This window comes from Bubalus bubalis, chromosome 19 (genome assembly GCF_019923935.1).
Source record: "Bubalus bubalis isolate 160015118507 breed Murrah chromosome 19, NDDB_SH_1, whole genome shotgun sequence".
NCBI classification, from domain to species: Eukaryota; Metazoa; Chordata; class Mammalia; order Artiodactyla; family Bovidae; genus Bubalus; species Bubalus bubalis.
The window spans coordinates 14,429,097-14,451,016 of record NC_059175.1 but is presented as its reverse complement, the minus strand read 5'-3'; the positions used below and the strand labels follow the sequence as shown (position 1 = coordinate 14,451,016).

At 36.0% G+C, this 21,920-nt stretch overlaps 2 protein-coding genes across 7 annotated transcripts in view; both read left to right on the top strand.

Annotated features, from left to right (window-relative positions):
* Nucleotides 1-21,920, top strand: part of CWC27 (CWC27 spliceosome associated cyclophilin) — a 250,746-nt gene that overhangs the window by 28,090 nt on the left and 200,736 nt on the right. For all 6 annotated transcript variants that reach the window (XM_045163649.1, XM_006074131.4, XM_045163650.1 and 3 more), the window contains 5 exons: nt 1,035-1,178; nt 2,609-2,707; nt 3,333-3,436; nt 5,674-5,743; nt 20,890-20,969. In XM_045163649.1, the coding sequence (XP_045019584.1) occupies nt 1,035-1,178; nt 2,609-2,707; nt 3,333-3,436; nt 5,674-5,743; nt 20,890-20,969 (497 nt within the window). The remainder of the gene's footprint in view (nt 1-1,034; nt 1,179-2,608; nt 2,708-3,332; nt 3,437-5,673; nt 5,744-20,889; nt 20,970-21,920) is intronic.
* On the top strand, nt 17,597-18,027 carry LOC102399846 (60S ribosomal protein L34). Its single transcript, XM_044932482.2, has one exon. The coding sequence runs from the start codon at nt 17,609-17,611 to the stop codon at nt 17,993-17,995; it is 387 nt and encodes a 128-aa protein (XP_044788417.1). The 5' UTR covers nt 17,597-17,608; the 3' UTR covers nt 17,996-18,027.

Genomic DNA, 21,920 nt, shown 5'->3' with positions numbered 1-21,920 from the left:
GTCCATGGAATTCTCCAGGCCAGAATATGGAATGGGTAGCCTTTCCCTTCTCCAGCAGATCTTCCCAACCCAGGAATCAAACTGGGGTCTTCTGCATTGGAGGCAGATTCTTTACCAACTGAGCCACAAGGGAAGCCCGTTGAAGCCTCTTTAATGACTCAAAAGTAGTTATCCTGGAGAAAAAAGAAATAGATGGTTCTGAAAGCTTGGAAGGAAAGTTATGACCAACCTAGACAGCATATTAAAAAGCAGAGACATTACTTTGTCAACAAAGGTCCGTCTAGTCAAGGCTGTGGTTTTTCCAGTGGTCATGTACAGATGTGAGAGTTGGACTGGTGAGCGCAGAAGAATTGATGCTTTCGAACTGTGGTGTTGGAGAAGACTCTTGAGAGTCCCTTGGACTGCAAGGAGATCCAACCAGTCCATCCTAAAGGAGATCAGTCCTGGGTGTTCATTGGAAGGACTGATGTTGAAGCTGAAACTCCAGTACTTTGGCCACCTGATGAGAAGAGCTGACTTATTTGAAAAGACCCTGATGCTGGGAAAGATTGAGGGCAAGAAGAGAAGGGGACGACAGAGGATGAGATGGTTGGATGGCATCGCCGACTCAATGGACATGGGTTTGGGTGAACTCCAGGAGTTGGTGATGGACAGGGAGGCCTGTTGTGCTGAGGTTCATGGGGTTGCAAAGAGCTGGACATGACTGAGTGACTGAACTGAACTGAACTGAACTAAAAGCTTAGATGGCTCTGAGGGATGAGAAGAATAGGGAAATGTCTCAGAAATCCATTCCCCTTGAGTACCCTTGCTCAGTGTAAGTAGGCAACTTTCCACAAAAAATGTGTGTTTGAGTATATTTAGAAGACACAGGTGAGTAAAGTCAAGATTAGTAGAGTGAAGGAACTGTAGATATTGGATTTGATTATATGTGAAAATCAGTAGAAGTTGTGTGGGACATTGTTTGTTAGCTGAAATATGAAGGGCCTTATAACTGAGGACATTCACTAAATCTTTTTTTTTTTTAAATGCTTCAGGATGAATTCCACTCACGGTTGCGTTTTAATCGTAGAGGACTGGTTGCCATGGCAAATGCTGGCCCTCACGATAATGGCAGCCAGTTTTTCTTTACCCTGGGTCGAGCTGATGAACTTAACAATAAGCACACCATCTTTGGAAAGGTTTGTATGCAGTTATCTTGGGCTTCTATGATGTATGTGATCAACTTACCTAAGAGCTGCCTTCATAAAAATATTCCCTAGGATATTTATTTATTATTTCTAAAAATGGTGAAATGCTCCATATTCCTGTTATAATGAGCTGTGAGGGACCACCTGAGTTTTTCTGTGTGTGTTTCAGGCCAGTCATTGATTTTTAACTTAAAATTTTTATTTTTTCTAAAATTGTTTTAATCGTTATTATTAACTGCTGTGTCACTCAGCTGATATGTTTTAATGTTTTTAGAAAGACATTTAGATAATAACATTTAGTAGTTTAAAATTTATTTTGTTAATAATGAATTCCCTTCAGTTTAAAGTGGAAGTTGTGTTAACATTTAAACTGCTTACCTGAAATATTACTTTGAATAGTACCTATTTAATCCTGCTGACATTTAACACCATATCAGAGATGGTCACTTCCATAGAATTTTCAATAGTTTTCTTTTAAAGGGATTCTGCAGGGTTGTTTTTTCTCCTGCTTCTCCCTTTTCATGAACATGCTCTCAGACGCCCCAAGTGTTAGGCATATTAGGCATCACTAGTGTATCAGCTCCCTCTGCTGGTTCAGTTAGAAGGGTTTCCCCACATCCCAGACAAAACTGGATTTTGTGCCGATGAAAAGGAAAAAAACAAACAGCACAACTGGAAAACTGGTATTATTTTAGTTTTTTAAATATTGAATGAAAGGAGTCATGCCAAAAACATGGAATGCAGTATTGTTGCTTAATACTTTTGAGCCACTCCAACACAGGTTGTCTGACACTCATGGATTTTCCTCCCTGTTATTTAAAAAAATAAGTATTTAATAAAATGATATTTAGTTTGTCCTTCTGCACCACTGTTTACAACCGATGTTATGTAACTCACACAGTAGAGGCAAAGTATAGCATAGTAGTTAGAAGTCAGAAAGGCCATCACTGTCGGATCTACAACTTCTTTCAGCCTCAATTTTCTTATCTAGAGAAGAAAGATAATGATAGTACCTACTTTTAGGATGTTTTGAGGATTAAGCATGATAATGTCTTCAAAGCACTTACCACATTGTTTTTATTATTTGCTTGTTCTTCCCTCTTCTAAAGTCTAAATTTGTTTATAATGTTTGAACAAAACGTTGTCATTCAGAAGGAAGTTACTTGGCATTGTGTTTTTAGTAAAAACTGACATTAGGTATATATTGGAAATTTCCCAAAAATCTTATTGAGGAATTAAAGTTTGTCAAACCTTTTCCCCTTAGGATTATGTTGCTTTATTTGCACTGTTTAATACATATAATCTTATGTAACAATATGAAATGCCTTTTTAATTACTTTAAAAATATTTTCAAAAGTCCTCCCTGATTTCAAAGAATGAATTTAATAATTTTCAATTAAATTTCCTTTTTTATTTGATAGGTTACAGGGGATACAGTATATAACATGCTACGCCTGACAGAAGTAGACATTGATGATGAAGAAAGACCACGAAATCCACATAAAATAAGAAGTTGTGAGGTATGAGCATGATTATTAGAGATATATTACTTTGTCACTTAAAAGAAATTGAATATTTGTGTTCAGTTATCAGGTGAAGGCTTTATACTAAATTAACATCACAACTTGGATTTTAGCTCTGTAATTTAGTTACAATTTCTGATTAAGAATTTTTTTAATGGAAGATTTTGAATTTGAGGATGAAACTTAAGCTGATAATCCAATGAATGAAAAACTCCATAGTGAAAAGCTGGATGAATTAGGTTTATTTAGCCCAGTGAAGTGTTGTCTTTGGTAATTTAAGAGCGATCCTTCATTGAGAAAACAAGGACCTGAGAACATTTGATTTGAAGTAAGGATACCTGAGTTAAAAAAAAAAATACCTGAGCTTGTCTCTCTAACTATATATTGTTTTCTTGACTGTCTTTCCCTTTTGTTAAATAAGTATAAAACATTTTTTCCTTAGTAGCACATTGGATTACTGGGAGAATCCAATGAGGCCATGTAAGTGGAAGTATATATATCATTATACTGGTTCTATGAGGAGAAATTATAGATACTAATGGCACCATAATTAAATATTGGTTTTATTTTTTTGTGAAATTAAAAAAATTGAGTAATATTTTCAAAATATGTCTTTTCGTAGGTTTTATTTAATCCTTTTGATGACATCATTCCAAGGGAAATAAAAAAGCCGAAAAAAGAGAAACCAGAGGAGGAAGTAAAGAAATTGAAACCCAAAGGCACAAAGTAATCAGAATAGAAAGATTTTTTTCCTCAACTTGAAAAGCAACACTGATTTATTTAGTTCACTTTGTTTCCTTCTGTAATAATTATTTAGTAATTAGGGGGAGGCCAGTGTGGACCAGTATGTATGTCTCAATTATCTGTGTGTGTTTCTTTTTCTAGATGTACATTTCGTATATTCAAATAGAGTGTATAACTTAAAACCTTAAGCTAAAAAAGTATTGTCTGAGATGTCTGATGAAATCTATTAATAAATAGATAAATATTTATGACCACCACAAGAATTATTTATATAAATGAGTTGTTGAAACTTTTGTTTGTTTACTTGTTTTTCCAATAATACATGCTCAGGATAAAGAAGTTAGAAAGTAAAGTACGAAGGATTTAATGACTGCATGGTTAATATTATTTAACTTTCTCACTCCTTTTTTTGATGTTATTAAAATAACCTTATTATAAATATATTTACACATAAAGTTCTTTCTGTATTCTGGATTAATTCCTGAGGATAGTTCTCTAATAACAGAAATTTCTTCAGTATTTCTGTGAGTAATATTCTTTACATTATTAATTTTGTCTGTTTTATTAAAATAGGTATCAGAGAGTTAGATTTCAACTTTCTCTTTTACTGAACTGTAGAATCCTTTTTAGGGATTTTGTTGTACTTATATAAGTGTCAGATTCAGAAAGCTTTAAGTATAATCCTGCCTACTGCAGTTATAGGAAGCAAAGTCTACTGATCTTTGAGCTTCAGTTTCCCCATCTTATAAAATGGAGATTTATAGTATAGCAACTGCTTATTACAAAGTTTAAATGAGAAGGGGAATTTGAAAATACCCTATAGTGTAGGTATTCAAGTGTAGGTATTCAATACATATTCATTTCCTTTCTTTGATATCCTATAATGTAAGTTAAGTTGCTGTTATCAACTGTCAAATATGAGCCAGACTCTAATAGGCAGTTGATATCTTGTGGCAAAATAACTTCTTACACAACTATATATTTATTTGATTTCTTTTTATTTTGTATTAATTTATTTTTACTAATTTGTATCTGGGTGAAAAGTAACTGTTACTATATTGAGATATAATATTTCATCGCTGATTTATCTTGACAGCAAAGCCAAAAGTTGGATATTTTGTTTTTAATTCATAGCAAATATGTTAGGGGTGATGTGATAGTTACTGATTATATCTAAGTAAATTTTGAAATGAAAATTCCCCTTTTATTGCCTGATCTTTTGTTTTTCCAGTATTTCAGAGGAGTTTTAATAGCTTACTATTTATCTTCCTTTTGATGTATTAATCTGAAGGGTCAAAAAAGACAAAAGTTAGTTTTTTATTCCCACGGACTGTTTGCTTAGCTAACTTTGTTGCCCTCCCCCCATAATTTTGTGTAACTTACTAATTTTAAAATATTGAAATTATTTTGGCAGACACTAGATAAATTGCTTCCCATTTATAGTACCCTCAGAGCTGTATGTTTATTAGTTTTTTAGCAATCCTTATTTGATAATATGCTGTGCTTTGCTGAGTTGCTGAGTCGTGTCCGACTCTGCGACCCTGTGGACTGTAGCCCGCCAGGCTCCTCTGTCCACGGGATTCTCCAGGCAGGAACACTGGAGTGGGGTTCTGGGCTCTCCTCCGGGGGATCTTCAGACCTGGGGATAGAACCTGAGATTCTGATGTTTCCTGCGTTGACATGCAGGTTCTTTACTGTGCGTGCCACCTGGGAAACCCACAAAAAGCTTTAATTATTTCTGTCATGCTGGACTTAGTGTATTTAATGGTAGTTTTCGGGATAGGCTTTTGGTCATTAGTTTAGTCTAGTATGTGAAATGGGAAAGATTGAAGCAAAAGGAGAAAGGGGCAGCAGAGGATGAGATGGTTACATAGCATCACCAACTCAATAGACATGAATTTGGGCAAACTCCAGAAGATAGTGAAGGACAGGGAAGCCTGGTGTGCTGCAGTCCATGGGTTAGCAGAGTCAGACATGACTTTGCAACTGAATAACAACAACAATATATAAAACATCTGGAACTAAACATTTAATGTTATGCTAAAAATATATATCCTTAGTGTATTTCCCCTGAATACTAAGTAATATTGTCTGTTGAGAGAATGTTTCTTCTTATAAATTGTGTCCTATTGCTTTGAAAATAGGATATTTATAAGTTTCATTTAACTTTTTCTTTCTAATTTTATTTCATTCTTTTTTCCTTCTTTCTTTTTCAATAGAAATTTTAGTTTACTTTCATTTGGAGAGGAAGCTGAGGAAGAAGAGGAGGAAGTGAATCGAGTTAGTCAGGTAAAACTCTTAATTTGCCCTTTGTTCAGAATTGTAAAAGAGATTAGGGTCTATATTCTCACTCATTTTTGTATCTACTGCTATATATAGGACAGCATGTTTTACATGTTTTACAGCAAATTTTAAATGTTCATTGAACCGATTCATAAAATGATTTGTGTGGTCAGTAATATTTGCAACTTCTGAAATGATTTGAAATACATTTTTTAATCTGGCATTTTAAAAATCAGTTACAAATTGGGGTTAAAGAATGATTTAATGTCGTGATTCAGATTTTAATTGCTGTTGGTTTAATTGGATTACTAGATGGTTTGTTATTAATATTACTGTAATAAACAGTGACAGACCAAAGCTCTTATATTCATTTTAATATAATTTATATATATTTATTCTTTTCATTAATTCCCATCACAGCCCTGTAAGGTAGGTATTGTTATTTCCATTTTACCTATGAGTAAATTAAGTATTAATAGGTTGTAATTTGCTCAAAGTCACATACCTAGTAAGTTGCTAGAGCTGGGAGCTGAACCTACAGCTGTCTCTATAAAATCCACGTCTCAGGTTATACATTGCTTCCTGGCCTTTACCCCACCAATGCTTCCCATAGGCCTTTAAGTATGGTTTTCCTCAATATCCCTTTCATCACGGTACTCATTGCTGAAACACTTACAGTGCTGTACCATTGTTTAAAGCAGTGATTCTGACAAATATGCCCCAAGAAAATCATCTTCAAGGATTTTTACTCTCCTAGATTTTCATCTCATCCTTTCATGACAGTTAGTGAACACTGAGACCTAAAGGATAAGATTCAAAGTCTTTTTTGTAGTATGTAATTAAAACTCTATAACCTAGTACTGCCTTTCTCACTTAACACAGTCACCTATTTCTTACTAACACTGACAATAGCATCAACTTAAAAGCACCTTATTTTTACCCTTGTCTTTACTTCTTTATCTGCATGCTTCCCTCATCATTGAGCCTGGTTTGGTAAGCTGCTATTGGGCACACAGTAAGCACTCTACTTATACCTCTTGCATTAAAACTGAATTAAAATGGGCATGTGTAAGTAAGAATTTAGTCATAATTTTTTTTCTTTAACTGTCTTCAGTATCCTTGATTGATCTATTTAATACTGTAGATTCAATTACCACTTGTATACTGTTAATAACATTCTGAACTGTAGGAGACAAAGCCAAATATTTCCCCTGGGCTCTTATCCCTCATTCTGTGTTGCCTTTAGGAAACATCACTATTTTTAGATATCAAAACTAAATTCATTTTCACATGATAACTTCCTTTTTCAATTTCTTATCAATATCACCAACTATTCTGTCACCTCTCCCATCAGGAAGCCTCTGTACCCTCTTATCCTTCTCTATCAGAGGGCAGACAGACTAAAAACCACAATCACAGAAAACTAACCAATCTGATCCCATGGACCACAGCCTTGTCTAACTCAGTGAAACTATGAGCCATGCTGTGTAGGGCCACCCAAGGTGAACTGATCATGGTGAAGAGTTCTGACAAAACGTGCTCCACTGAAAAAGGGAATGGCAAATCACTTCAGTATTCTTGCCTTGAGAACCCCATGAACAGTATGAAAAGGCAAAAAGATAGGATACTGAAAGATGAACTCCCCAGGTGGGTAGGTACCCAATACGCTACTGGAGAAGAGTGGAGAAGTAACTTCAGAAAGAATGAAGAGACGGAGCCAAAACAACAACAACACCCAGTTGTGGATGTGACTGGTGATGGAAGTTAAGTCCGATGCTGTAAAGAGCAATATTGCATAGGAACCTGGAATGTTAACTCCATGAATCAAGGCAAATTGGAAGTGGTCAAACAGGAGATGGCAGGAGTGAACATCGACATTTTAGCAATCAGCGAACTAAAATGGAATGGAATGGGTGAAATTAACTCAGATGATCATTATATCTACTACTGTGGACAAGAATCCATTAGAAGAAAGGGAGTAGCCATCATAGTTAACTAAAGAGTCCGAAATGCAGTACTTGGATGCAGTCTCAAAAATGACACAATCATCTCTGTTCATTTCCAAGGCAAACTGTTCAATATCACAGTAATCCAAATCTATGCTCCGACCAGTAATGCTGAAGAAGCTGAAGTTGAATGGTTCTATGAAGACCTACAAGACCTTCTAGAACTAACACTTAAAAAAGATATCCTTTTCGTTATAGGGGACTGGAATGCAAAAGTAGGAAGTCAGGAAATACCTGGAGTAACAGGCAAATCCGGCCTTGGAGTACAAAATCAAGCAGGGCAAAGGCTAATAGAGTTTTGCCAAGAGAACACACTGGTCATAGCAAATACCCTCTTCCAGCAATACAAGAGAAGACTCTACACATGGACTTCACCAGATGGTCAATACTGAAATCAGACTGATTATATTCTTTGCAGGCAAAGATGGAGAAACTCTGTACAGTCAGCAATAACAAGACTAAGAGCTGGCTGTGGCTCAGATCATGAAGTCCTTATTGCCAAATTCAGACTTAAATTGAAGAAAATAGGGAAAACCACTCGACCATTCAGGTATGACCTAAATCAAATCCCTTACGATTATACAGTGGAAGTGAGAAATAGATTCAAGGGATTAGATCTGATAGACAGAGTGCCTGAATAACTATGGACGGAGGTTTGTAACATTGCACAGGAGGCAGGGATCAAGACCATCCCCAAGAAAAATAAATGCAATACGGCAAAATGGTTGTCTGAGAAGGCCTTACAAATAGCTGTGAAAAGAAGAGAAATGAAAGGCAAAGGACAAAAGGAAAGATATACCCTGAATGCAGAGTTCAAAGAATAGCAAGGAGAGATAAGAAAGCCTTCCTCAGTGATCAATGCAAAGAAATAGAGGAAAACAACAGAATGGGAAAGACTAAAGATCTCAAGAAAATTAGAGCTACCAGTGGAACATTTCATGTAAAGATGGGCACAATAAAGGACAGAAATCGTATGGCCTAACAGAAGCAGAAGATACTAAGAAGAGGTGGAAAGAATACATAGAACAATAAGGAAAAGATCTTAATGATCCAGATAACCAGGATGGTATGATCACTCAGCTAGAGCCAGACATCCTGGAATGTGAAGTCAAGTGGGCCTTAGGAAGCATCATTCTGAACAAAGCTAGTAGAGGTGATGGAATTTCAGTTGAGCTATTTCAAATCCTAAAAGATGATGCTGTGAAAGTGCTGCACTCAATGTGCCAGCAAATTTGGAAAACTCAGCAGTGGCCACAGGACTGGAAAAGCTCAGTTTTCATTCCAATCCCAAAGAAAGGTAATGCCAAAGAATGCTCAAACTACTGCACAATTGCACTCATCTCACACGCTAGCAAAGTAATACTCAAAATTCTCCAAGCCAGGCTTCAACAGTACGTGAACCATGAACTTCCAGATATTCAAGCTGGATTTAGAAAAGGCAGAGGAACCAGAGATCAAATTGCCAACATCCGCTGGATCATCGAAAAAGCAAGAGAGTTCCAGAAAAACATTCTATTTCTGCTTTATTGACTATGCCAAAGCCTTTGACTGTGTGGATTAAAATAAACTGTGGAAAATTCTGAAAGAGATGGGCATACCAGACCACCTGACCTGCTTCCTGAGAAATCTGTATGCAGGTCAGGAAGCAACAGTTAGAACTGGACATGGAACAACAGACTGGTTCCAAATTGGGAAAGGAGTACCTCAAGCCTGTATATTGTCACCCTGCTTATTTAACTTATATGCAGAGTAAAGAGAAGCTCTGGACTGGATGAAGCACAAGCTGGAATCAAGATTGCAGGGAGAAATATCAATAACCTCAGATATGCAGATGACACCACCCTTATGGCAGAAAGTGAAGAAGAACTAAAGAGCTCTTGATGAATGTGAAAGAGGAGAGTGGAAAGTCGGCTTAAAACTCAACATTCAGAAAATTAAGCACATGGCTTCTGGTCCCATCACTTCATGGCCAATAGAAGGGGAAGCAATGGAAGCAGTGAGAGACTTTATTTTGGGGGCGGGGCCCTCCAAAATCACGCTGATGGTGACTGCAGCCATGAAATTAAAAGATGCTTACTCCTTGGAAGAAAAGTTATGACCAACCTAGACAGCATATTAAAAAGCAGAGACATTACTTTGCCAACAAAGGTCCATCTACTCAAGGCTATGGTTTTTCCAGTATGTATGGATGTGAGAGTTGGACCATAAAGAAAGCTGAGCACTGAAAAATTGATGCTTTTGAACTGTGGTGTTGGAGAAGATTCTTGAGAGTCTCTTGGACTGCAAGGAGATCCAACCAGTCCATCCTAAAGGAAATCAGTCCTGAATATTCATTGGAAGGACTGATGTTGAAGCTGAAGCTCCAATACTTTGGCCACCTGATGCGAAGAACTGACTCACTGTAAAAGACCCTGATGCTGGGAAAGATTGAAGGTGGGAGGAGAAGGGGACGACAGAGGATGAGATGGTTGGATGGCATCACCAACTCGATGGACATGAGTTTGAGTAAACTCCAGGAGTTGGTGATGGACAGGGAGGCCTGGCGTGCTGCAGTTCACGGGGTCACAAAGAGTTGGACATGACTGAGCGTCTGAACAGAACTGAACTGACTGACTCTGTCAGCCCGGAATCTGAGAAGTCATCTTTAGATGTCAGTGTACTAGTCTTATATTATTCATGATTCACATTTGTCCCTAATCAAAATGAAAGATTCACTGTATATCGTGATCCTGTAGGTATTTTTGTAAATGGAAAAAATCACGAATGTTAGATCTGAGAATTGCCAGGATTCCGTTTCATTGATGTTATCTGAAGATGTCCAGTTTCCTTGTATATCCATGCCTTCTGCAGCATCTTCCCAGGCCTGTTTTTTCTTTTGCTTGGAGTGTATGCTCTCCTTTATTTGACTAATTTTTATTTTTCCTTTGTAATATTTAGTTTCATTGTTAACTTCTTAATGCCTGTACTTCCCTCCTAAAGCTGAGCCATCAAAGCACTTATTATCCTTCATTGTAATGATTTCTTTTCTTATCTGTGCTATGTATTTTATGTAATCTTTATAATAATAATGTCATATGGATTTTATTCCTGATTTATAAATGGCAAAATCAATACTCAGATACTAAGTTTCTTGTCCAGTTAAGAGTCATGGAATCTGAATTTTGACTTGAGTTTCTGTAGCTATTAAAGTATCTAGTGTGGTTTTGAATACTGCAAAAGCTGCCTCCTTTTAAATGGCTGGCAGAAACTTTCACTGATAGCACAGCATTCTGGGGTTAGGGACAGCTGGCTCAGTGCAGTCAGCCCACCGCCCTTTCCTAACTTCTGCAGGGCCCTGGGTGGTACTAGTTTAGCAGCCATGTAGCAAGAGTAGGTAGTCAAAAGGAATTTTTCTGTCAGTCTTTTTGTTGAATTAAATTTCTGGTCTAAAGTAAGATTTGTGCACAATTACTGAGATTGACTTTACTAGGAAATTAGTTTGAATTTTTTCTGTTGGTAACAACATGTCTTAAATGTTGAAAGCATATCTTCCTCCTGCTGCTTGCTTTTTGCACAAAGTTTAAAAACAAAAAAAAAATACATGTTTTGACTTCTACTGATTATAGTGAACTGGCCACTGCAAAAGCAATTTGTGTTTGCTGAAGGTTGAAATGTGAAAGAATCCACTGTGGACAGTTGTAGCTTGCTTTTTAAGTTTTCTTTTAAATGTGTAAAACACTTTAAACTGTAGAAAGACCAGTTAAAATCTTTCCTTCTTGCCAAGAACATCGCAGCCCACAGTCCATTATCAAATAAGAAGAATAACTAGTATTGTGCCATCACATTTCTCTCGTCCGACTTTTTAATTGAGGGTGCTATGTGATAAAATTATCAACTGTTTGTTTCTGACTCTCAAATCTGTATCTCTAGGCTGACTTATTTTTCTCCAGCTGCCTAGTAGACATCTCTGTATTAGAATTTCTCACTAGTTACCCAAGCCCTAGCCAAGGCTTAATTCGTTATCTTTTCTTCCCAAACTTCTCCATGTTCTGTGAATTCTTTTTCTAATTCCTTGGTATCAGTGTCCCCTAAAGAAGAATTTTAGATTTAATTCTGATGTTTTTCTTACTTTTTCCCTTGCACAACCAGTTAGTTGCATTAGGTCTACCAATTTTCATCTGTGGCATATCTCAAATCTTATTTTTAATTTATTTTACTACTCCTCTTATTCCAGCCTTCATTATCTCTAGGCTGTGCCGCTGCCCTAGTCTGCAGACTGATCCCTCATCTCCCTTCTCTTTTTATCCCTTCCACTCATTGCTATCAGAATAGTCTTCCTGAAGCCTGATAAAGATGCTATAGCTGCTCTTTGTTGACTATAAAAATAAAGCCAAGTTCCTTGGCCTATTATTTCAGGCTTCTACTTTCATGACTCCTCTTTACCAACTCTGTCCTTTAGGGTAATGCTTCTTAAACTTCCTCACTAATAAAAAGTCACTTATAGTACTTTAAAAAAATTAAATTCCTATATCCATCTCAGACCTACTGATTCAAAATCTCTAGGGGAGAAACCTAGGAATCTGTATTTTTAATGAATTCAGTAGAAATCTTACCTGGAAAATGTAGGACACACTGTGTTAGCAGATCCGAACTATTTGCTGTTCTACATATATGCCTTGTATTTTCCTTTATGTGTCTTTGTTCATGTTTTTTTTCCTCTGCATGTAATAGCTTATTCCACTTCTCAATGTCAGAGCCATATTTATCTTCAGCATGTAGAATACTATATTTTCTAAATGTCTTTCCCAGTTTTTCTTCATCTTTTCTTTTTCTGATCTAATTTCTACCTTGTGATTCTTGTATTTTCCTTTTAAACACATTCTTTTTACTTTATGATGCAAGAAATGTATGACTTTACTCTTGTTGAATATTGTATTCAACTGTATTCAAACATTACACCCTTTTATTTCTGCCTTATTAATTTTGTAGGGTCCTAGGCTCTGAGCTCCTTCACAGTAAACTTTGTGTCATCTTTGAGTGGCTGTGTGTTGCAGTAGAAATAGCATAGATTTGGGATCATACAAACTCATATTGGCACTTCATTTTTACAGATAGTCTGTGACTATGGAGAAGGTGATGGCACCCCACTCCAGTACTCTTGCCTGGAAAATCCCATGGGAGGAGCCTGGTAGGCTGCAGTCCATGGGGTTGCGAAGAGTCGGACACGACTGAGTGACTTCACTTTCACTTTTCACTTTCATGCCTTGGAGAAGGAAATGGCAACCCACTCCAGTGTTCTTGCCTGGAGAATCCCAGGGACGGGGGAGCCTGGTGGGCTGCTGTCTATGGGGTCATACAGAGTTGGACACAACTGAAGCGACTTAGCAGCAGCAGCTTGGATAACTTAAGTCTCTCTAAGCCTCCATTTTTCTCTTTGTAGCATGTAGCATGGAAATAATAGATACCATTTAGAGCTGTGAAATAAGGATACAGATAATCCTTAATTTGATAGGTCATGCAATTGAAAAGTGGTTTTGAAAATCAAATGTCTTAAACAATGTACTCTAGAAGTTGTCTTTTATTCTCAAAGAGCTAAAAAATATCAGTCACTAATATGATCATGATTATCATGCAGAAGCTGCTGCCCTGCACTCAGGTAGAGAGCTGCTGAGAAACTTCACCAGCTTCCTGAGGTAGGAAGTCATGAGCACAGCACAGTTGGCCCAGGGCCCTTCCTGTGCACTCCCACAGGGTCCTTGATAGTAGCTTGAGCAGCCTGGGAGAGCATGGGTGTACACCTGTACATCGTGACCCACTAACGACTCATTCTCCATATGTGAGTGGGTCTTGAAACAACGAGCAGAATCTTTTGGCATACAGAATTTAGCTGTTTTGTCTATTCATATTATGGAATCATGGGTAAGTTTAGCTTGAGAAAAGAGAGCAACAACACCAAAAATTGTTGACATTTACTGGCTTAAAGAAGAGGAAATTTCTGTAGAGAGCTAAATTCTAGGGAGAACAGAAATAGAAATATATTTTGTTTATTTTGCTTTTGTACTGTTCTTCAGCCTTCAAATACATTTTGCCTTTTAGGGACAATGAAACTTGGATCAGAAAAGGGAAGGCTAGCTTGAATTTTGGAAGAGTGTGACCAAATGGTATATTTTTAAAAATTTAGCCTGTTTTTAAATATCGATAACTAGAGCCAAAGTCAGTGTCTTTTATAGTGACTAAGAGCAATTTGCAGTTTCAGAGGTTGCATGAAATTAAGTATTTCTAGAGGGCTTGAAAATAATTGTTTCATTATTCATTTGCTTATCAAGTTTCTTTCTTTCAGTGGCTCCACAGTGTTAATCTTTATCCCAGAACCTAACATCACAAGTTAATAATTGGTAAAGTCTGAATTGAGGCTTTACTTTATGTGAAAGAAGAAATAAGATAGAGTCCCCCTGGTTTATGGATTATCAGTGTGGGATTACAGACACTGCTTCACCCCACTCAATATTCATGAGAAGGTGCCTCTCTCCCAAGGGTTAGCTTTCTTTCATTATTTATTTCAGTATCTTTCTACTACCTGATAAAATCTCTTTTAGAATAATAGAATTTTATAGCTCAAAGGGATCTAGTCCAACTTCCTTTCTTTATAGATGAAGAAACTGAGACTCTGGTTAAGTGACTTGCCAGACTGACTTCATTTCCTTTTTGATAGGATTGCATGATAGGAGGATGCCATAACAAGTATCTTGAGTTCAGGAAAGCACATTGTCGGAGTCTCTAATGATATGCTTGTGGACAACATGAGGAAATGTGATCTGGGAGATAGTACAGTCAGATGGATTTAGAGCTGATTGAATACTTCTGCCCAAAGAGTGCTTTGTTGTCAACCTGTGCCTAATTATTTGAACTAGTAAGTTGAAATGTAATAGGAGTACATGTATATTCTGTGCTTTAGTTTAATGAAATCAGCTAAATAGGTATGACTTAATAGCCTGTAAGCCTTATTGAATTATTAAGAGTAAGGTCTCTGGAATAAGGAATTTAACATTCTTTGCATTTTGGGGGATTGCATTTGCAGCATTTTGTTCAGTTCTGAACACCTTTAAGGATACTGACAAACTAGATGTATCCAGAGGAAGGGAGGGTCATGAGGAGGATGGGCATAATGCCAAAAACATGTTCCTCAGGGAATGCTTGAATAACTGGATATACATTGGCGAAATAAAATCTAACTGAAAATGTAAGCCTAGGCTTCAAATATTTGAAAGGTTTTTATCTGGAAGATACTCTCCTTTATATTGCTTTATTAAATAATAGTTTCATTCAAATGTCCATGTTGGTAAAGTTTGCTTCTGAATTTTTGTGTATAGCTTAAACAAGAATGTCAGAAAATGTTTTTCTAATAAAACTTATGATCAGATGAGTAGTTTTCCCGAGGCAAGTTAAATGGTAGGTCTAGTAAAAAAATATCTTAATAGCTAAATTTGAAAATAGTTACTAAATTGTGCCACATTCATATTGATACACAGTATTTTTTCTTCAAGATATGTTAGCATTTTAATTTCGAACCTAAATTTATAAAAAAAGCTTTTTTCTTACCCAGAAAAATGTATGTTGATAAATATATCACTTTTGAGAATAAAGTGATAATATTTTTGTCTTACTCTCATTTATCCTTTGAGATTATAGTTTCCAGGTGGGTTAGGCATAGCCTGGAAAGTTTTGTACAGAGGCTGTCGGAAATGTTAAATAGTTTTTTTTATCACATGGCTTGTGGGATCTTAGTTCCCTGACCAGGGATTGAGCCCCACTCTCAGCAGTTGAAATGTGGAGTCCTAACCATTGGATCAGCAGGGAGTTCCCCAGTCTATTTTATAAAATGTTTTTTCTCATTAAATTGTATTAAACTTTAATTTACTTATCTTTCTAGTTGTTTATATTTCACTTTTTAAAAATGTTGATGTATTTGTAATCACTTTGTATTTCTGCTGTAGCAAATTACCATAAACTTAATGATTCAAAGCAAAATAAATTTAGTATTTTATAGTTCTGGAGGCCAGAAATCCAAAACAGGCTTCACTGGCCTAGATAATGAGGTACTGGCAGGGCTGCCTTCCTTCTGGCAGCTGAAGAGAATCCATTCCCTTATTTTTCCAGTTGCTAGAGACTGCCTATATTCTTTGGTTAATGTCTTCTTCATCTTCAAAGCCAGCAATAGCAGGTCAAGGCAGGTCAAGACTTTCTTATCTTTCATCATTCTGCCCCTGACTTTCCTGCTTCCATCTTTCTTATAAAGATTTGTGATTACCTTGGACCCACCCTGATAATCTGGGATAATCTCCTCATCTCAAAATTCTTAATTTACCTACAGAATTCCTACTGCCAAGTTAAGTAACTTACCCACAAGTTTTGAAGATCAGGAAGTGGACATCTTTAGGGGCTGTTACCTGCCTACAACCTATTTGTATCTAAACAAAACTGTGCGGAGTATTCCTATTAACAGCACTTGTTTATGGTTCATTTTTAGTTTTAGAAGGTAGAAATAGGATTAGTTGGATGGTTGAAAATTAAACATAGATTTTCTTTTTCTCCAATTAGAGAAAGAGTTGTCCAATTACAGAACTCCTTTAAAAAGGGGTGATTTTTCATGTATGTATGTGTGTAGTTATTAAGCTCCTTTCCAGTGTGGAGATACTGGTTGACTAGTCAGTGATGTCAAGGAGATTCCTGCATTGTGTGGGAGACTAGATTAAATGGCTTAAAGATTTTTCCTCCTGTCAAGTTTTCTGGTTCTGTACTAAAGGTCACAAGAATGTTAATAGGGTTCATCATATAAACTAATATATATATATATATATATATATAAGCAGAGATGGAGACTGATAGATTGATTGAATTTTAGGAATTGGCTTGTATGTTTATGGGGGCTGGCAAGTCTAAAATCAGTAGAGTAGGCCAGCAAGTTGGAAACTCAAGGAGGAGTTACTGTGATAGTCTTGAGTCCAAAATCTGTAGGCTAGAAAGTCAGGCATAATTTTTGTGTTACAGTGTTGAGGCCAGATTGCTTCTTCTTGGGAAAGTCTTTACTCTTAAGGCCTTCAGCTGATTAGATGAGGCCCACCTACATTTTGGTGGATAATCTGCTTTACTCAGTCTACTGATTTAAGTGTTTAATCACATGTTTAAAAAATACTTAGTTTTGTAACACCATCTGGACTGGTGTTTGAATAGACAGCTTGGGTACATAGCATAAAATTAACTATCACACTGAAGTAGTTAGAAATTGGCACTCAGACCTTCCAACTTCTTGACCACTATGCCTCTTGCGTTCTTTCTACTTGTATTTAGTTCCCACTCTTTCACTGCCTCTGTGCTCTTGATAAGAAGTAGCAGATAATAATATAACTTTCCCAAATCCCCTTTGATGTCCATTTTCAGGTTTGCTTATGGTTTTGAATTTACCTTGGAGCTTCTTCTGTTGTGCTCACTAAATATATTTAGTATTTTTTTCAGCCCCTAAACCAATTAATGAGCCAGCTGCCTTTATGTAACGTCTTCAAAAATTATTTTAAAGTATATTTGGTGTTTCTTCTTTCTCTAAAATTATTATTGATGGTATAAATAAGAACCTTAAAATGGGTCTCAGAAAGAATAGGCATGAAAGAAATATTTGAATTCATTTTTACCCTCTTAGAGCCTATCTCCTATTTATTTTCTTGGCCTGCAGGATTCAAAGTCTACTATAGTGGGAATGGACATCTAAAAAATTGCTTTTGATCATACATTTCTCTACTAGTTTAATTGAAAATATTAATTTAAATTTGAAATGGTAATAATTATTCATATTAATCAGTTTCCTTCTATTGTGAAGTCTTATTTAAAGTTAATGTTAGGGGCACGGTATCTAAAGGCATTCAGGATGGTGCAGCGTCTGACCTACCGGCGTAGGCTGTCCTACAATACAGCCTCTAACAAAACCAGGCTGTCCCGAACCCCTGGTAATAGAATTGTTTACCTTTATACCAAGAAGGTTGGGAAAGCACCAAAATCTGCATGTGGTGTGTGCCCAGGCCGACTGAGAGGCGTTCGTGCCGTGAGGCCAAAAGTTCTCATGAGGTTGTCTAAAACGAAGAAACACGTCAGCCGAGCCTATGGTGGTTCCATGTGTGCTAAATGTGTCCGCGACAGGATCAAGCGCGCTTTCCTTATTGAAGAGCAGAAGATTGTTGTGAAAGTATTGAAAGCACAAGCGCAGAGTCAGAAAGCTAAATAAAAAATGAACCATTTTTGAGTAATAAATCAAAACGCCTTGTTCTGTTCAAAAAAAATAAAATAAAGTTAATGTTAAGACAAGTTTCTTCTTTTCCTTTAAGCTGGTTTAAGTTTTAGGAGATAAACAAGAAACCATTTTTAAAGAAATTTTATTTATCTGTTTTTGGCTGCACTGGGTCTCTGTTGCAGTGTGTGAACTTTCTCCAGCTGCAGGCGGGGATGCTCTCTAGCTGTAGTGTGCAGGCTTCTCATTGCGCTGGCTTCTCTTGTTGTGGACCACAGGCTATAGGGTGCACAGGCTTCAGTACTTGCAGCGCATGTGGAATCTTCCTGAATCAGGGATTGAACTTGTGTCGCCTGTTTTGGCAGGCAGATTCTTTACCACTGGACCATCGGGGAAGTTCAAAAACCCATTTTTAAAAAATGTTAATTAAGCTAACATTTATAAACTAATATTTACAAGTAAATGGAATAGTATAGCTTATTAATGGACCAAGAACCTGGAGACCTGAATTCTAATCTTACTCTTCTTACGTATTAGTGCAACTCTCATTTCCTGATCTATTATCTGTTTCTGGACTAGAGAGTCTGAGGCCTCCTCTGGCTGTTATGTCTGTAATTGTGACTCCATGAAGGAAGCACATGGGGAGAATTGATAAGGAACTATTTCTTAGTGTAAATGAAAATAAACAGTGATGGCTAGAGGTGCAGAAGGAAGAAATTTTAGAAAGGAAAACATGAAAATAAGATGCTTGTGTTTTATTCTAGTTGAGGTCATTTTATATTCATTTGTTCACTTTTGTACTCATATCTCATGTAACAAAACTGCTATTATTATTATTTCCAGTTTTTAGGCATAGGTTCTGAAGTCTGATGAGGTCATTCTCTTTCCCTAAATGGTACAAGTTTTGGCCTAAAGCCCACAGAATTACTGATTATTAGATTTTGAAATTCTTTTGGTCTAACTGTTATCCTCTTTTCCTGTGTTCTTTCTATTATACCACCTTCAGTTTTTGGACAGTTTACATTGTTAGACAAACATCAAGTAATTCTTTGATGTTTGTCTTTTTATTACTTCTTGGTTTTCGTAAGGTTATGGAATTAGAAATATATATTAATTGCATATCAGATTCTGTGACTTTTTAAAAGTACAGATAATAGTATCTTTAATTGAGAAAAGTTTTTATTTTGCCTAGTGAAACTGGACTATAAGTATATTTAAATGGACATCTAAAAAATGATTAGGTCTTTAAAATGTGGAGTACTCCATGTTAATACAGAAAAATTCTAAAATAGATTATTTTTATCATGGAAATAAATTTCAGAAAGTATACATCTGCTTCAAAGTAAGGCCTGTCAAATTTAGAAGCCTATTCTCAAAATTGTTAAGCAGTGAAGAATGAGGATAAAGGGGAAAAGGTCTTTTCACCTCTCTGTATTTGACATTTTAAAATTTCAGTTAACACATTTTGTAATGAATTTTTCAAAATAAAAACTTCCTTCAAGATAGAAATTGTCTTTTTTTCTTATCAACTCTAACCTCATACTGGTCACTCAGACATGATTAATTGAGGGATGGGAATGGTAAGCAGCTTTCCACCTTAAGATAGAAAGTATGAATTTAAAGTTTTCTCACCTTGTGGTGAGGAAGCTTGTACAATAGTCTGCAGCTCTGAAACAGGCCAGTTGTTCTGGGTCCATAGGGGCCTATAGGAAAAGAAAAATGGAATATATCATTGTAAGATAGACCAGGATTTAAATCCTAGATCTTCTACCACTAGCTTTCTGAATTACTTAATCTAAGTCTATTTTCTATCTGTAAAATGGGGCTGATAATGGCTACCTTACTACTTTGATTTGGTGACAAGAGGAATTGAGATGTGGGAATATTGTATTGTAGCTCAGTGCCTGACACAAGTATATATTTAATAAATTAGAATAATGGTTGTAGCTTGTTTTAATTTTTATTGGGATATACTTGATTTATAGTGTAGTGTTTCAGGTGTACAGCAAAGTGAATCAGATATACATACACATATATCCACTCTTTTTTTAGATTCTTTTCACATATAGGTCATTACAGAGTGCTGAGTAGAGTTCTCTGTGCTATACAGTAGGTTCTTATTAGTCTATTTTACAAATTTCTAGGCCCATCCCTACTGCCAAAAATGACATTATTTTGTCCGTTTTTAAATAGTTCTACTTATCTTATAATGTCTTATATAAATTTAAAGTATAAATTTACTGAGAATATGACTTTTGAAGTTATTTAATATTAGGTCACCAATGAGCAGTCATACATGAAAAGATCTTTTACATATGCTAAGTAGTATTTTATAGATGTTCTCATCTGGTTGCTTGGGTACATTTTAAAAGTGTTCTGTGCAAGAATACTATACTACTGTATTCTTGCCTGGAGAATCCCAGGGACGGGGAAGCCTGGTGGGCTGCCGTCTATGGGGTTGCACAGAGTCGGAAACGACTGAAGTGACTTAGCAGCAGCAGCAGTATACACAGTATATTTGAAGAATAATAGTGTGTGTTTATTTCAAACTACTCTTGTGATTTGTCTTCTGAGTTTTAATATATCAATCAAAAATTAACTAAGAAATCATAAAGAGTGTTTAGTGTTTGGAAATAGTAATCAATAAACTTGTTTTTAAGGCTGTGTCACACTTTTTGAAGGAGAGATGCTTTTCAAATAATAATTTTAGTCTATGGGAGAATAAGATTGCTATTTTAAAAAGCTTTTGTTTCTACTTAGATTTTTCAGGAACATGTATCTTTTACTAATCACAGAATAGCAGTACTAGATAATATGTAAATGTGTTAACTTGTCCTTTGGGAAAACTGTTTTTTCCTCCACTCATGATTACATTGTACATTTCTTTCTAGAGCATGAAGGGGAAAAGCAAAAGTAGTCATGACTTGCTTAAGGATGATCCACATCTCAGCTCTGTTCCAGCTGTTGAAAGGTTAGTATGGTGCTAAGCTCTTATTTTTTGGCTCAGATAATTTTCTGGCTCCCTTTGTGAGGAAGCAGTCAGTTCTCATTAAGTCAAATTTTGTCAGCCCAACCTAAAAACTAAAGTGTTTTGGTAATGGGGGTAATAGAGCTACTAGCATAAAGGAGAGAGAATCACTCTGGTCACATTCACTCTCTTGCTATCGATCTATCTTTGTTGAGCTAATTAAAGTTACCTGTTAAACTTCTAAATCTTGGGGTAGTTTGAACACTAGAGAGCTGTCCACTTTAATGATTTAATGTTTAATTCAAAGTTTTTTTTACTAATCTTCTTCTTTAATCATTTTTGTCTCAGAATCATGAGTAAGCAAATCAGATTTGAAGGGTTTTGTGAGGAAATCACCACATTTTGGACCAGTTCACTGAGTATTATTCCATACATATTTCAGGAGTTACCAGAAAACTGTCTTACTGTTTTTGTTGCTTCGCTTTGGTACGGGAAAATGTCTGACTGTTAAATGTAATTATATGTGATTTACTGGACCAGTGATTGAAAGGTGGACTACAATACTGTGGTACTGAGTTTAGCTCATTTTCAGAAATTGTACATTGAAACAGTCTCTTCTTAACATACTTGTATTTGAAGGACTTGTCTTCTTCAGCCTGAAGACATAAAGCCAATAGAAGAAATTAATTTCTGCAGCCTTTTGTTCATAAAAATAGCACTATTGGTTATTTGCTTTTTAAAAAAAAAATTCTAGAGAATTTGTATTTGTGCTAATGGAGCATACCTTCTATTCTGTTTATAAAAAAAACTTTCTTTCAGAATGTTTCTCTTTGCTCTATGATGCCATTCTGAAATTCCTGTGTTGAAGTATTTTTGAGCTATTAATCATAGCAAAATATAAATTTTTGGGTAATTGAATAATTTTACTAGTTTCATTTTGAAGCTAAAATTTGT

Excerpts from the sequence above, each read along its gene's own strand:
- LOC102399846 (XM_044932482.2), top strand. The coding sequence starts at position 17,609 with ATGTTAGGGGCACGGTATCTAAAGGCATTCAGGATGGTGCAGCGTCTG.